A 17,084-nucleotide genomic window follows, 5' to 3' on the forward strand; every position below is an offset into this window, starting at 1 on the left:
CCACAGCTGTTCACTTTTTGTTTTCTAATTATCCCTAGTTCTAGAGAGATGAGATACAACAAGATAGCTGACAACTTCGTAGTGGCTTTAAATAACTCTCTGGCAAAAGAAGAAAGGAAAACAACAGCTACAATGAGTGCTACAGTATCTGAACCTCCTTTATTCATTGTACCCTCTTCCTTATTACAGAGGATGTCTCTCTTACTATTCTTCTCCACCTAAAACCAGCCTGAGGGCAAAGAACTGTTGGGAGCCCCAGGAAGCAAGCATGGGGCAGAGCCTCGCTCAGGATGTAGCTTCAGCTACACGAGGTGGCTGCACGATCCCCTAAGTTCACATTTTATAACTTTAGAAAGTTAGGGGTAGGTCTATAGAGTTTCGGAATTTAGATGATTATTCTTCTGTTTTATCTTTTGGTATTTCAGAGTGTTTGAACTTTGTGGTGGTAGGAATTTTGTCAACCTGCACATATCACTGGGAAATCTGGGGTGAAGTTCAATTGAAGAGAAGTTTGTTCGCAATTTAATCAGGTCAACAGTGACAGTTTCCTTTAAGGAAGCATACTAATTAGAGCAGTCCTTTTTACTTTCTGCCTAGCTGGGTAGCGTCATACTATTGAGGAAACACTGATATACACCACACGCCCCATTAATAAATGACTGTGGAGGCTGAGGCTGAGTGTGCTTTAATAAAGGAAATGGAAGAAGCTGGAAAACTAGCCTGGTCACCTTACTGTAATGATTAACTTTAAAAATATTGAAAACCTCTGATTGCTTATACTGTTTCCCTTTGTGGGTGTCTGTGGGGAAGAATTTCACAGAATATTAACAAAAGGGGGGGCACTGTTTAACTGCGGCTGACCTCTGGTAAACAGCTAAGGGCTTTTAAAATCATCAGACTTGTCTATTAATAAAAGGAGCAGGGAATGCTGCTCCCGAGACTGCTCCCCTCCCGTGCACAATTACAGCCGCGGTGGTTTCCTGAACCCCATTTCGTGGCACACCCACTGGAAATGCTATTGTAAAACTGCCAACTCTGTGGCAGGCAAAACTGACAAACTTTGCCTGTCTCAGTTTTGCAGGATTGTGATGAAAATAAATAGTCAGGCTGCTGCCTGTGAGATTTCCTTCTCCTGTAGTTTGCAAACACAGTCTATGTCCTAGATGTGCTGCATTTAAACAAAGTATGTTACTCAGTTCCTTCAGTTGAGAGCTGGGATTGTCACCATTTGGCAATTACTGATGGAGAAGGAAATCTCACTCCCTGCTGCATATACATGTGGATGAAAGGAAAGAAATATTTATGGCTCATGCTTGGAGACCAGATGCTCCACGGCATCTCTCCTTCTAGGACTTTCAGGGAAACTCAAAACTGAGACATGCAGCAAAGCATTATATGGGGCAGAAGAGAGGATGTATGGAATCTAGATTTTTTTTACATTTAATCTGATACCTGATTGTATGGTACTGTCAATCACTGTTGGCTTCTCTGTGATCAGCACAGTGGTGCCACCTGAAAAACAAAAACAGTAACATCACAACAATGAGAAAAGGGAAATCTTAATGGTAGATAATTTGCAACACAGAAATGTCTATAAGAGGCAAACATTTTCCATAGAAAAGCCTATCATTTCACTCCAGCAATAGTAATTACTGGAGTAAAATTAAATTTTACTTACCACAAATATCAAATTCAAATAAACCGGTATTTTCCACCCAACACATTTCTTATAAAGCACCCAGGTGGCCTGGTGAGTTTGAGACTTTGTTATAAGGGCATTCTCTGATTCCCAGTCCTGGCACACAACTGCAAAAGTGAAAAGCAAGGGCCTCTGGGTGGCCTCAGTGACGTGGGTATTAAACTTGACCTAGACCTTAAAGCTTCAAATAGCTTTCCAAGGTTTCAGATGTGGGCCTGCCAGGGAATTGCAAGGTTAGTCCTGACAATCTATTTTAAAAGCTGAATGTTGAAAGTGAATGGCACTTTATTTATCTATTTATTTATTTTTATGGGCTGTAACTGTTTATTTTTCTTACGGGTAAATATTCTGCCCTGTATATGGTTTGAAGAAGCTACAGGAGGCAGCAGAGAAAGAGTACAAGGAGAAATATTTCTTCATAGTCCCATGGAACCATAGGATAGAACAAATAGCACCTTGAACGTGGTGAGCTTTCAATCGGCGTGGGTAGACTTTGGAATTCCTGCTCAGGGGACAGGCGGGAACCAGGTGGAGACTGTGTGACCCTCTATTCTTCTGCATTTCAGCGTTTCTGTTTCCCACTCTTCATCATTTTACTTCTGGTAGAAAGCAGTGTTCTCACACTTGCCCAATCATCAGAATCGCTTAAAAGCTCGTCCAAATCATAGATTCCTTTCCACCTCTCCTCCCCAACCTAAAGGGGAATCAGAATCTTTAGGGTTAAGGCCTTGATATCTGTATTTTTGAAAGCGTCTCATAATCCCCTAAGTTTGGGAGACACTGAGCTGACGGTTATTACTCAGTACCTTGAGAAAGCCATTTCTCCTTACGCATGTCTGTGATGCAGATCGTGGGCTGAAGTAATCTACCTGCCTCCCAAGAGGTAAAGTACTGGCTCAGGGGAAGCATACGGGGTGGGCCCAAGACTGTCATGGAAAGTTTTGGGGGTTGTTATAAAGCACTGTAATTGTATACTGCAGTGATCTTTATTCTGGCCACGCCCTCGGCCTGTACTTGCAGCACCCACAGACCATGTTACAGATCCAGATCACGAATCTGAGAGCCGTAAAATCGTGCCCTTGGAAAGGTTTTCAGATTTCTGGGCTAATCGGTTGCAGCATCAAGACATGCTTTACCCACTCTCCTGGTAAATGTGCTGGGTGAGTAGTCACATATGTAACATGGCCTCACTGAGGCAGGCACAAGAAAGAAGGAATTACATATATTATGGGTTAAGAAGGTGAATCTATAATGGCAGAATTGGAGGGAGGCCAGAATACATTAGCATTCTGTTCCCAGTGGCCTCACAAGGAGAAGGACTCAAGGTGAAAATTCACTTTTTAAAACCGTTCTGCATTATCAATTTTGTTATAGGTGGGTAGCCAAATTCCACTGTTGGGTACACACAGCTCCAAAGTGAAATTTGGCCTCCCAGTGCGTTTGAAGCCAATTGTATTATCTAATGACTTCAAAGGCATTTGCAAATGAATAACTTCAGCGGTGAAATTTCACCCCAGCAAGCAAGCAAGGGAGAACAAAATCCTCATTTCCATGCATTTGGTACCATTCACCAGGAATTCAGTCTTGTTCGGAAGTAATGAGCATTTTGCTACCATACTTCTGCCCCTCTATATACAAATAGGTCACCCCAGGAGAAGAAATTAAATCAACACCATCTGTGTTAAAGAACTAAAAACTGCTAAAGACAGCACTGAACCCGATTTCCTCATTCCCACCAATCAGGGTTAAAATGAGAATGCTGTTGGTTGGGTTTCATTAATCCGAGCATCCCAAGTTTGCAGGTCTAACAGTGAAGACTGTGATAGAATTAGCAAAGAGAGAGCAAGTTGCGGTGAGCATAGGAGGCACGATATTTATTTAGATGTCAAGAGGTAGCTAGATGAGGGGAGGTTTCTGTTTCGTGCAAATATTTACATGGGAGAGCATCCTATTTCAGAAAAGGATAATGGACAGCTTCATGAAGCAAAATAAGTGAAAAAAAAAAAACAAAGACAGATAATTGGCCTTAATGCAATAAATGAATAGGAACCATGAGAATGCCTTCTAAAATCACTTCTTCTATATGGGGGTGTGGGGTAGACATTAGCAGTACCTCCAGAGGTTCTTAATATATGTATCTATTGACAGAATTAGAGACAAACATCCTGGCCCAAGAAAATAACTTTTGCCATAGAAAGAGGTTAAAAAAAATAGAATGAACTTTTCTCTATCTACCCAAGAAATGATTTTAAACACTGTAGGTAAAGCAAAACCTTGTACTTTTAAAGGGCTGTCAGTGTTTCCACTAAAAATGACCCATTTTCTGTGGTTTGTTACTTGTTACCATACACGATTTGCTCTAGGCTAACATACTTGCCCTATTTCATTCAAAGACTTCAGTTTCAATTGATTCAGTCATGAACTAATGCAAAAATGAGAAGGTTGGTTGTTCTGATATGAGGAGTAAATCTGAGGCTTTGTTTTTAATCAATATTAACTGACCACTTTAGGGTTTATAAAGAGAAGAACCTCATCCACAAGAGTGTAATTGAAAAGGATATACGATGATTACTGCAGTCATTCCCTTTTATGAGGAATTTCACTGCGGATGTGTGATGGGGTCTACAGAAAGCCTGGGGTTTGTGGCAGTCTTTACAGGCAACCCTAGGAAAGTTCCAAAGAACCTAGCTCATAGAATGGGACTCCGTTTTTTATACCAACCAGTCTAGGGGTTTTCAACTTGAACTTGACATCTTGCACAGAAAATATCTCTGCATTAATTAGAGTAATTTTTGTGGCTTGTGGCTACTTTACTACAAGATTTGTATTCAAAAGCTCACAAAAATGTAATTTATTGGCTATGTGAATCTAAGTGATTATCCTGGAAATTTGGAGGGAGACAGCTTTAGGAAGGTGGGATTTAAATATAAACCCAGTTCACGGTGCCAAATTTCTGAGCTAGACTTTTGTATACCTTATTCCATCTCAGAGTGCAGAGCTCTCTCTTCAAGCTTTTACAGTAATTGAAAATGTACTGTGGGACATTTCCGTCAAGATTTTGCACTAATCCATTAACCAATAACATGGCAGTATTATGAAGTTACATGGAAATGCCTTCAGTTTCACCCATGGAAATTAATTATATTGGCTCACTTTGTCCCTCCTGGGTAAAAATACAGACCTGCATCCAAAGGCTCATATTTAATACCTGGGGTTTGGGATTCCTAAAACGGGAATCAGATGCTATGTGAAACTGCATGTTTGACCTGGGTAGCAGCAAGGGTCCCACAACACCTTTTGCAACAATAGAGGTGAAAATCCTAGGGCCTGGGCCAATTTCCAAATGGTGTAATCCCACTTCCCCACTTGCCTAATGTTTCCTCCGCCATTCCAAGTGGAAGAGAAGGTCACCTTCTAGCATTCAGGGTTTTAGAATGCTGTGGAGAATACTCTAGATTAATCAATGAAACACTTGGCACACGCCATCTCTGCTCTAGTTGGTGGTGATGTGAAGCAACAACTAGTTCTGCCTTTATAAATTTTAATGTAAAATGATTTACAATATCCTAAGTTAAAAGCTGCCTTTCAAAAGAGCCCAGACTTCAATTAGTGATATGAATGAAGCAGGTCTGGTTAAGACCAGGGCAAGCCAGGCCAAAGGGTAAAGGTTGAAACTGATTGTGTTTTAAAACTTCAACTTTCATATGAGACCAAGGGAATAGATATCTATTTGGTACAGGATCTAAATTTTCTAAACGGTACAACTCTACAGTCGATTGGTTCAAACACCACAATTGCATGGAACTTTGAATAGGAAGTGAGATACGGTAGGTTAGTATAGGCTGGAGTGAAATAGTGACACATCCTAGAGTAATTTGGGCAGATAATAAAAAATATATTTACAGCCTCCCCCTCCCCAGCCCCGAGGATCTGGGGGAAGGTGTGGATGTGTTGGACATCTTCACCTGGACTGGTGTTGATGTTGTCACAAACATTGGGACTGGCGGTTTGATGTGCTGAGCCCTCGAGCATGGGACTTGCCCTTATGAAGCTCATTACCACAAAGGAGAGTCTAAGCTTGTATGTAATGGTGCCTAAGAGTCTCCCCCTCAGTACCTCTTTGTTGCTCAGATGTGGCCCTCTCTCTCTCTAACTGAGCCATCTTGACAGGTGAACTCGCTGCCCTCCCCCCTACGTGGGACCCGACTCCCAGGGGTGTAAATCTCCCTGGCAACGCAGAGTATGACTCCCAGGGATGAATGTGGACCCGGCATCATGGGACTGAGAGTATCTTCTTGACCAAAAGGGGGATGCAAAATGAGACGAAATGGTTTCAGTGGCTGAGAGATTCCAAATGGAGTCGAGAGGTCACTCTGGTGGACATTCTTATGCACTATATAGATAACACCTCTTAGGCTTTAATGTATTGGAATAGCTAGAAGTAAATACCTGAAACTACCAAACTCCAACCCAGCAGTCTGGACTCCTGAAGACAATTATATAATAATGTAGATTACAAGGGGTGACAGTGTGATTGTGAAGACCTTGTGGATCACACCCCCTTTATCTAGTGTATGGATGAGTGGAGGAATGGGGATAAAAACTAAAGGACAAATGGGGTGGGATGGGGGGATGATTTGGGTGTTCTTTTTTCACTTTTATTTTTTTATTCTTGTTCTGGTTCTTTCTGATGTAAGGAAAATGTTCAGAGATAGACTGTGGTGATGAACGCATAACTATGTTATCATACTGTGGACAGTGGATTGTATATCATGGATGATTGTATGGTGTGTGAATGTATTTCAATAAAACTGAATTTAATAAAAAAAAAAAAATTAAACAGAAAAAAAAAAAAAAAAGCTGCCTTTCAAATATAAACCTGAAGTCATCCATTAGTTCAATAAAGGATCTGCTCAAATAATTTTGTCCTCATTAGAAAATGAAAAGAAACATTCTAAAGTGTGTGGTTGTGTATGGGTAATGCATGTGTTATGGATGGGTAGAAGCGGGGGTGGGTAAGATGAGGATGGGTTTGGCACATCCAACCATGCAGTAATTCCCACTCAATTAAGATATCCCTAGCCTTTGGCTCTGAAAATGGCTAAAATCATTGTTGCAAGTGGCTGTGGATATTAAGAACAGTTTGTTTACATGGATGGCATGAGAGAGATGAAGATGCACATGTTCTGGCAAAGCTGCCTCTAGGCCTGGGTCAGCTCCGCCAGAACCCTGATGCTCTGCTGCCGTGAGGCGTTAGGCTAACACAAACAGGCGTTAGTGGGTCTCAACTACAACATGAGCTAACACGGCACAGCAATGGGATGAAGATGGTTTCTGCACCTGTGAGTTGGAAGTCATCACCTGTTCCACTGTGGCAGTTGGCCTGGTCATCATCACATTCATCCACGGGGTTCCCATTGGGAGTGGTTGGTCCAGCTGTGGGTACTGAAACAAAATCCAGGAATATTATCTCACACTTCTGAAGTATATTCTCAAGCCTATTGAATCTGCTGACACTTTTGTAGAAAACTCTAATACGTCGTACGCAGGCAAGGCGCACGGTTTGTCTCACTCTCGGGAGCTAAATATACTTGGATTTTGCAGAATGCATCAGGGAGCGCTTTGTTTTGGTGTTTGACCCGTATCTGCTGAGTTGAGTTGGCTGCTTTACCATTTCGTACATTGTTATCTTCATAAACATCCTTCTTCTGAAAAGCTCTTAAATTCTCACTGATTATTTATTCATGACCCTGGAGTCGAGAACTTTGATGAGAGAGATTTTGCTTGAACTATCTTTCCTTTCATTTTTAAGGTGCTAAGAGAGTTCAAGTGTTATGAATTCTTTTAGATTCTTGGTATTACTAAGTTTGCTAATTTTGTATTATAATTTGTTTTTTGTTTTGTTTTGTTTTGTTTTTCTGAAAAGGGAGTCCCAGCATTCACTTTTAGTGAAGTATTATTCGTTTTAATGGGCCATTCCATTTTGCTCTAAGTAAGCTTCTCAACCTGTGATCCCAGTATTCAGAGCAGGTGTCTGGGAGGAGTTTTCTCAGCTAGCTGGGGGTCATTTTACCTGAACTCCCACAGGACTGCATTCCACTGCTGGCCTGGCAGGCATTCCCATATCTTTGAATTCGTAATTGAAAGGTGGCCAACATTAATCAAAGACTGCTTTTGAAGTCTTAAATTTAGTTCACTTTTTTTTTCAGCCTGTTACTCATTTTCACAATCTGTTTAATATTTTACAGTTTTCAGCATTACATTTCACTTTACAAGACTTGAGATAATGTACATTTCTCTTGATATTTAGGCACCAGACAAGATGCTAGGAGCAGGGGGCCTATTCTTGTACAGCTTCTGTCCAGTAGGAATATGCTGGTAACTGCTGATTTCTCAATAAAAATCTGACACTGTTTGTTCTTGTGATTATGTACCCAGTAGAGTTATGGCAAATGTGGAAATGTAGCTAAATTTCAACTTCCTCAATGGCCCAAGCACACACACCAATAATAACTAGGAAATCACCAAGTACAGATAGCATATACACCAACTAGACATCCAGGTCAGGCTTTGTAAAATGCTTACACATGTTCTGGGCTCTACTTGGTGCAGTCACTGAATCAACAGAATCCTCTCCCGCAGACCAGAGACTTGTCCTCACTAAGCTGTCCTTGCTCTCAAAAATGTGCCACTTTTAAATATTTTAAACTCACTGACTTGCTGCTTTTTCTGTATTCCTTATTCTGTTTATAAAGGAGGGATGCCACTTTGGAAGCGGCCCTGGAAAATGCCTAGATCAAACCTGAAAAAGGGAGAGAATGAATGAGTTTTACTCCCCAGTTTTATTATTTGAAAATATTTTACCTTCTATGGTTCTCTAATTGTTTCTTAAATGTAAGTGCTAACTCAAAACAAGATGGGAGCTCTTGGAAGGTTGGGCTATTCCTTATCCTCTTTCTTTATCCCTTTAGGTGTCTTCTGTAGAACAGGGCACAAAATAGATATTTAATAAGGGCCTGCTGGTTTAACGAGGAAGAAATACACTCCCTTTTGCCAATTGTGTTCAAAGCTTTGACCTTATTTTCCAGGATGTTGGTTTCTCCTTTGGCTCATGGGCAACTTCCTCACTTTTGTGAGTCCTTGGAAACATCCTCAGGCCAATCACTTCACCAAAAATTTCTACCTCACTACAGAGTTTACTTTGGCAAACTGCCACTGGCCTCAGTCTTTTCAACGGTCCATTGATGCCACCTCCTAAATCAGGGTTCCTTCCAGAATCTAGGCTAAAGGCCCTGCATCAGAGCAGCAGACTCTCTTTTCCAGATGACCACATTTCTCAGCAAACTAAATGAATGTGTCCACAGTTGGTGCGATCTGCCCAGCCCTTCTTTTTCTTGGCATCTTTGCCAAAGCCCTGGCACATGGCCATTCTTGGTCTGTGTTGATAATACAGAGTTCTGGGACATGACTACAAACATGGAAACAACTACACAGTAAAGACTGGGAGATAATGGCCTGGTTTTAAACAAACACATAGAAAAGTCACTATGAATTATTCAGGAGTAGAGTGATTTATAGTCTAAGATTCTGTAGTGCATAAGAAAAGTTTTATGGCATTTCATGTGCTCAGGAATGTAATCATATTTGGGTAGCCTAAAACAAAAATAATTTTGGAAACCACCAGAAGAAGGTGATATTAAAAAGCATTCTTCAAAACAACTATGAGCATGTGCTCAATTGATTAACATCTGTGCACCAAAAACAGCCATTCTTTCAGCTAACCTGGAGAAAGACCTTGATGGGGAAGGAAAAGCTGGTATAAGGTTACTCATTTATGCCCAAATCCAAGGCAGATGGGGATTATAATGACGAAACCAATAAAGGGTACAATGAACAACCATCATATCATTATTTTCAAGCATTCGTCTCATTCATTATGTGTTTAAAAATGCAGAGGAGATTGCAGTACCGAGGTCAGTGTGTGAACTGAATTTGTCCTTTGTATGATCACCTATGTCTATGCAGGAACATCCTTAAGCAGAGCTCACAGCACTTTCGTGTACATTATCTCATGTAAAGTTTTGTTTCTTTGTAGCAACTTAAAAAAAATCACCCACGATGATGTCTTGATGTCTCAGTCTGTCAGATGCTGCTTCCTGCTAGGGTGTGGTGGTAGTCAACACCACAGATAAGAACTTGGACCAGAAAGAGGACTCTAAGTGGCATTTAAATAGTCAAAGGAGCCAACCCTGCTGGGTCTGAGGAGAGTTCTGCAAATGACACAAAGGTGTGATTCGGGATGTGTGTCAGGATGCTGAGCCCCACCGGCTTGCAGGCAGAGAGAGGCAAAAGGTGGCGTGTACGGGCATAAAGGCTTGAAAATGGGGGGAGAAAACTAGAGAATAAAAGGAATTCTGGAAATCATTACCTTCCATGTCACAGCCCAGCAGCTCCATTCTCAGCCCCAGTCCGCCATGAGTGGCTCTCTCCGGGTAGATCCTGATGAATCGTGTAGAAAGGGGTGGAAAAGTCCGTAGCTCAGGTGTATCATAGTTGTTGTTGCCCTCGAAAGACTGAAAAACATGGGTTGTTAATAAAAAAGACCTCCTTTTCAGTGGTTGTTTCTTCTTCCTTTAGGACTCTTAGAAGGGCAAAGAAATAGGCCTCATCATACCACCATAAATAGCTGACAATTCTTCAATAAATGAAAAAGGAGGAGGGGGGACAATTAAATCTTCCCCGAGAAAAGACAGATGTCATTTCTCGGAAACTTTGGAGTACAAACTGAAGTGATACCAGAAGCTGGCGATTTAATGAGACACGTTTTTAAATGTTATGCTGATGTGTGCCTTGGAGAAGTAACACCTTTCTCACTTCCTTGAGGTGGTGCAAGATAACTCCGGAAGAGAACTTGCCGTTTTTCAGACCTCTTGAAAGACACTGCATTTCCAATAAGCACTCCTGTTAGTCTCTTAAATGAGAGTCCTGGTTTTACTAAAACTTGGCCCTCTAGAAGAGAGAGGAATTAAACCCCTGAAGCAGGAGCTAGTGAATTTAACTTAATGCAAGTGTTCAAAAACTTGGGTCATTCCAACCCATCGAAAGTGCTATTAACTTAAGATGAACCTACCCACTGCAGTCAAGTAGCAAGTGTCCTGCCTGTATGCGCTGAGGCCTGGTTGAACTGCCCGATGAATTTGCATCTCTTTTGAAATGTATTCCAAATTTGAAGTCACTGTGACATTTTTTCAGGTGCTTTGTCATTCATTGCCAGTGTTGCTGATAGATTATTTTATTTTATTTTTTTATGTTGACAGGAAGATCAAAATCCATCAGTGGAATCACAGGAAAAGGAAGCAATGACTGGCCCTGTTTTCTTCATCAAGAAATGGCTAAACCTCCCTAAACCCTCTTCTCCCAACACCATTCTTAATCCCATCCGAAATGGGAAAACTAGAAAAAATGACTTTTCATTGGGAATGTCCTCCTATGCATCAAGCATCATATAATATTTATTGTGCCACACACTGTTCTGAGTGCTTTAAAAATACAGACTCCTTTAATCTTCAGAACAACTTTGTGAGGTAAGTTCTATTATTACCTTCATTTTACAGAGGAGGAAACTGAGGCCCAGAGAGGTCGAGTAATTTGCTCACAGCCATGCATATAGTAAGTGTCCGAGTCAGGATGCAAATGCAGGCCATCTTAATCAGGGCCCTGAACAGATCTTTATGTTGTCTCTGCCCCGAGAAACAATCGAGTATCATCATCTCATTTAAATAGATGGAAACCCTGACGTCCAGGAAATGTCTATGCTCAAGGTCACACGTTTAGTTTCATTAATTTTTCTTTACGTTTGATGCAGCTTGGGCTACCAAATCTGATTGTTCAGATTAAGTAGATGGCCCGCCCGAGGACATGTCTGTCAAGAGTGGAAACAATGCCTGATCTCTGGGTCGAAAGGTGATGGACAGGCCAAAGGGAGGCTTATTCAGTGGTGGAAATGTCATGACCAAATAGTGCAAGAGAGACTGTCACATAAACAGTCACTCAGTCGGGGGGTTGCCAAGTTCTGGAAGTAAATTAATTGGCTTTTCTAACCCTGAAAAGTTTCCAGGCATCCAAGAGTACATGGCTAACACAGACACCTCCTCCCAATTAAAGATTCCTCCTGTTCGTTTTCTGGAGTAAATTCGCTTTTGGGGTTCTGCATTCTTTTGATAGAATTACAATTCCTCCCAGTAATTGAGACTCTGACATAGATTACTGTAAGGTCCAGTTAAGTTGTTGTCAGTAAAATACTAATTATAATGAAAACATCATTACTACACATGCAAGCTCTGTCTACATTAACAGAGATCTAGAGATCATAGGGAAAAAGCACTCATATGGAATCCCAGGCTCTTCTTTTAATTTTTAACTTGAGGGAAGGATTAACACAATGTAAATCCATTATAAAAGCTGACAGTGGTAAGTTCAGAAGAAGATTAGCAATGAAAAGCCATATGGACCTGGGCTAACTTTGATAACATAAGATTGTTTATGAATTATCTTGCTGTTCTTTTACTAACCATTTTTTAGAAGAACAGGGCTTTAAGTGTTTGGATCTTCTATCTTTTCCTGAAAAGTCGAGTTATTTCAAAGACTGTCTATTATTCACTATTTGAGAGGAGGGGGTAAGGAGAGGGGAAAAAAGATTTAAACTCCAATTAAAGTGTTCTTTTATTTCACAAAACCAATTACTCATTTCACTCTTATATAAAAGGCACTTGGCATCCCAAGCAGCTAAACTTTGTTCATACATTTATATATAGTATATTTTAAATATCTTTATAAAATTTTTAAATAGGTGTCACTCTTAAATTAATGATTTTACCAGTTTCCCTTTTCATTTTAAAGATTTTATTTCTGTGGAAGGGCATGTTAGGAATTACAGTTTAGGTTCTGTAAATAATTTAGAAGCTTTTATGGATTTAAATATCATAGGAAGATGATAATGATGGATAAAGTCATCACATTTTAGGAATGAAATCTAATGCATCCAACCACCCTTGAATGAGTTTTTTGTGAAAGTTGAAAACTAGGTGTAGGCTTCAGGTGGAGTGCTGTACCGAAGTTACCACAATACAGTGATAGCTTGAGACTCGATTGTGGGCGCTTGGATTAGATAACAAAAGACTGAGAAGCATGTGACACATCCTATAAAAAGCATATGGTGATTTGCTTTCTTTCTCTCTTAGACCTGCGCTGTTGAAGAACATGTCAAAACAGCACACCCTTCCACCCGACAGCAGTTCCAAGAAGTTGCTGATTTGCAGCATATTCACACTTAGTGATGAAGTCACGACGCTCCCTGCGCGGCAGAGAAGATTGGCTCTTCGGGGAACTCCAGTTTCTGATGTTTATTTTACTTCCCCCCCCCCCTTTTTTTTCAAATTTTCACAAAAGCAACAAGAGCAGATGTAGAAGAGGAGACGGAATGGACACAAGAAAGAAGCTGGCTGCATATGGATAAAAATAACACCAGAATCCTTTTAGAAGCCAAAAGTTGGCTGAAGAAGTGATGGGAGAGAAAACTCACTTCTGAGAAAGCAGAGCCCCACAGTGGGGGTGGGCTCCAGCACAGGGGAGGCAAGGGGGGCTCTGCAGGACCCCCACATCTGGAGTGAGTGGGCTTAAGTTTCCTGCCTGCAACGCCTTTGGCCTGAGTCCCCATTTTAAGGCACATTCCCACACTTACTCAGAGTGAGGGTAATATTTTCTCCGATGAGCTAAAATATCTTTTCGCAAGAGGAGGAAGTCAGGGCCAAAGCAGGGATGGAAGGGCTGGGAGCAAAAGGCCAATTATGTTGGTGATGAGAAGCATTATCCCCCGAACAGAATTCCCACACTGCATACAAAACCGAAACTTCTGCCTGTCTCTGGGTTGATTACTTATTTAAATCCCAAGCAGCCTTCCTGACCACCCAGTGCACTTCTGGGCCCCCTTTCCTAGTTGGTGATGTGTGCTAGGGAAATGCAAATACATTTAACTATCAGTCTAAGTAAAACATAATTACCGAAGTGTATCTGGTTAAAGAAAAAAATTGTACCATGTGTTCTGGTGAATTTCAGAATATTTTTATATTGAGAGTTCCTTCCCTTTTTACTGGATCATCAAAGGCCAACTGCATGTTAAAAGGTTCCAAAGCATTAAAAAATACCCTTAAAGCTGGGCTGGGTGGGTTTGGGTTTCCTACCTGGTTCCTGCCCACCCACCCCCTCACTGCTGCCACATCCTCCGTGAGAAGGATGAGCCACCCGGGGTTCCCCAGCAAGAGGAAGGCCACCGGCAGTGCAGCTCTTCTTTGCATTTATCTCAGCCATCACTCTCAGCACCCCATTCTAGCATCGGGGACTTGTGAATCTAGAATTGTGACTTCATCACTAAGTGTGAATATGCTGCAAATCAACAACTTCTTGGAACTGCTGTCGGGTGGAAGTGTGCTGTTTTGACACGTTCTTCAACGCTACTGGTCTAAGAGAGAAAGAAAGCAAATCACCCACCTCCACCCATCTCAAGGCGAATAGGAAGTAAGAAGGAGCATTTCCTCAGGGAAGTGCTGGAGGCCCATGATTTAAATCCAGGATGTCAGGAACGACTTCCTCCCTGGGGACTCCCTCCCTCCCCCCAGACCCCTCACCTTGGCCTTCCGCTTGCTGTCGTCCGTGATCATTCTCCAGTCGGAGCCGTTGTTGCTGTAGCCGATCTTGAACTTCCTCACGAACACCTTGTTCTCCCGGTGCTTCCCGCCCTGAATGATGATGCCCCTTACGACCTTCTCTTCCCCCAGGTCAACCTGCAGCCACTCGTTTACGTAGGGGTGGGGGGCCGGAGGCAGCGCCCAGCCCGAGCGGCTGGTCACCAGGCGGATATTTTCGGGCATCCAGTTTCTCTCCCCTTGGTTCGATGCTGTAATCTGCGAGTCGGAAATGAGTCCAGACACCATGCCCAACATTCCAGAGCAAGGATAATCTAGGGGATGGAATGAAATCGATTTGTGAAATGATTTTCTGGAAGACTCCACTCTTAGAAAAACAGAACACAACTTAATGAATAAGAACACTGCACCCATTCATATAATTTTTAAAATCTCTGAAATGTTCTGTTAAACTAGAGTCCTCTCCCCTTTAAATCCTTCTTCGACTCTTTCAGAACTCCTCCTCCTCCTCTCACATTCTAGTAAAGAAAATCTTGGATAAGAAAATCTTCTAAGTTTAATGCCAAAATATCCGTGTCCCACTCTGTTTGGTATCCAGAAGTTATCTTTCGAACAATTTTGGCCCTGCTCTCTGAAAAGTCATCATTCATGATATGTAAATAATAATTCCAACAGCAAGGAGCTGTTAAAACAAAGGTAAAAAGAAGATGAAGAGGAGGTGAAGAGAAAGAAGGTGATAAGGAAATAGAGTTCTTGTAGAGGTAAGAGGGGGCTTCCTGGAGAAGGTGACATTTGGGTTAAGTATTGAGGGACAGTGCTGATTGTGCTCTCAGCTGCCCTCCCTCCCCTATTTCTGATTGTCTTGGGATCTTTCAACATGAACATTCCATTGTCATCTCCAGTGTACCATGTCCAAACTCAATGGTTTCCCTAAAATGGTTTCCTAGCTGGCATTCTCTAGCCTCAAATCTATTCTCCACATAGCTGCCATATGATTTTTCATCAAACATTGTCTATGCCATGACATTCTCATGCTTAAAAACCTCCCATGACTCCCCATTATTTGTAGGATGATGCTGAAGGTCCTTTCTGGCTTTCAAGACCCTCATTTTAGTTTTACCCTATTCATCTAATTTTATTTCCTACTGCTGATAGTATATTCCAGTTAATACATTTTCTTCTTATAGATCTGATTCCCATCATTGCATTTGCTCAAAATGTTCCAGCCATGTCCTCTCTCCTTCCTTTGGCAGAACTAAATTCTGCCCAAACTCTAAGACTCAGCTTAAGATTTGTCATGAAGTCCTTTATTCTGGGCTCCTTTTTCTCAAAAATATGATGGCATGGGCAGTGGTAGCACAGAGCTAAGCACTAAACTGCCCGTGAGATGTTTTGGTGTGTTCGTCTTGCATTCACAGCTAGATTATAAATTCCTCAGCGCAAGGAACACCATCGTACATTTTTTTATATCTTCTGCAACTGCCAACAGAATGCTGAGCACAAAGAGAGTACTTATCATTGATTAGTTGATTGGTGGCTTTATACCCAAATGTCCAATGTTTGAATTATTCTCCTTTCAAAATTGTGCATGCAAAATGTTCCCTCAATCAAGTACATGCATAGGAATGATAACTTATTATTCTTTGAAACAACTCACTTGTGCGTTATTAATCAAATTTGAACCTAAAAATGTAATCATCCGAAGTGACTGGCATGCATCTAATGCAATTAAAATACATCGCGTTACCAACTGAACCTTAAAGAATGATTACTCAGATAACCCTCCACATGAGTTGTACAGTTGGATCATGTCATTTCTTTACTCACACCTTGAGTGTCTGTTTGCCTAGGAACTCTGCATGTACTTTTCAACCCGGCATGGAAGGCCTTCCACGTCACATCCTTCCAAGGCCTCTCCTCTGAGCTTCTACATCTACATGAGCTTCTACATATACTCCTCTGAGCTTCTACATATACAGCCAACGGAGACTTCCTCACCTCTGCCGGGGCTCTCTCTCAATTTGTCCCTTCCACTAGGAATTCCGAGTCATCTTGCCCTTCCCACTATCTGAACCTCTTAAAACTTTAACTTGTTTCGAATGCCACATCATTTATTCAGTTTTTCCTCATCTCCAGCTGGACGTGGCTTTCCTTTTCTCTTCCTCTTCACAGCATTTTATCTGATTTTTGTCGTTAATGTCCGTATTAATTTCCTTGGGTTGCTCTTATTAATTTCTCCGGGTTTTAAGTCCTTTGAGGGCATGAACCAAGCCATATTTTTCCATTTCCTATGACTCCTTGTGCCCTCTTTTATATATAGTACTTGCTCAACAAATATTTGTTAAATGAATCAACTTATTAATACAATAAAAGGCAGCTGTAATTTTTTCAAGTGCCCTTTCCTGTAATTCAGCCACAGTATTTTCTCCAGGCTGGGAGCTGGAGACCAAGAATAAATTCACTGGGGATTAAAAAAGATTTACGAAAGCGATTTTACCCAGTGACTATGAAACTATAGTGTTAAAAATAGAAGTCACATTTTTGGCCATTGTGGTCACACCTGCCTGATTCAAAACCAGCTTTTATAAAGGCAGTGCTTAGCTGGTAATGGGGAGCAGATGTTGTCATTTGGACAAAAACATAATTAACTTGAATTTTGTAAGGCAAGCAGAACCTTTACCAGA

The 17,084-nt window shown here is 41.3% G+C and overlaps 1 protein-coding gene across 4 annotated transcripts in view; it reads right to left on the minus strand.

Annotated features, from left to right (window-relative positions):
- NRP1 (neuropilin 1) overlaps positions 1-17,084 on the minus strand; it is a 139,084-nt gene that overhangs the window by 18,541 nt on the left and 103,459 nt on the right. For 2 of the 4 annotated variants that reach the window (XM_037835589.1, XM_037835591.1), the window contains exons 9-12: positions 14,383-14,714; positions 10,128-10,272; positions 7,061-7,144; positions 1,453-1,512 (exon numbers count right to left, since the gene is read on the minus strand). In XM_037835589.1, coding sequence (XP_037691517.1) covers positions 1,453-1,512; positions 7,061-7,144; positions 10,128-10,272; positions 14,383-14,714 — 621 coding nt within the window. Of the gene's footprint in view, positions 1-1,452; positions 1,513-7,039; positions 7,145-10,127; positions 10,273-14,382; positions 14,715-17,084 lie in introns of all 4 variants that reach the window. The other 2 variants (XM_037835588.1, XM_037835590.1) reach the window with 1 other exon arrangement.

Source organism: Choloepus didactylus, chromosome 5, assembly GCF_015220235.1.
Source record: "Choloepus didactylus isolate mChoDid1 chromosome 5, mChoDid1.pri, whole genome shotgun sequence".
Classification (NCBI taxonomy): domain Eukaryota; kingdom Metazoa; phylum Chordata; class Mammalia; order Pilosa; family Megalonychidae; genus Choloepus; species Choloepus didactylus.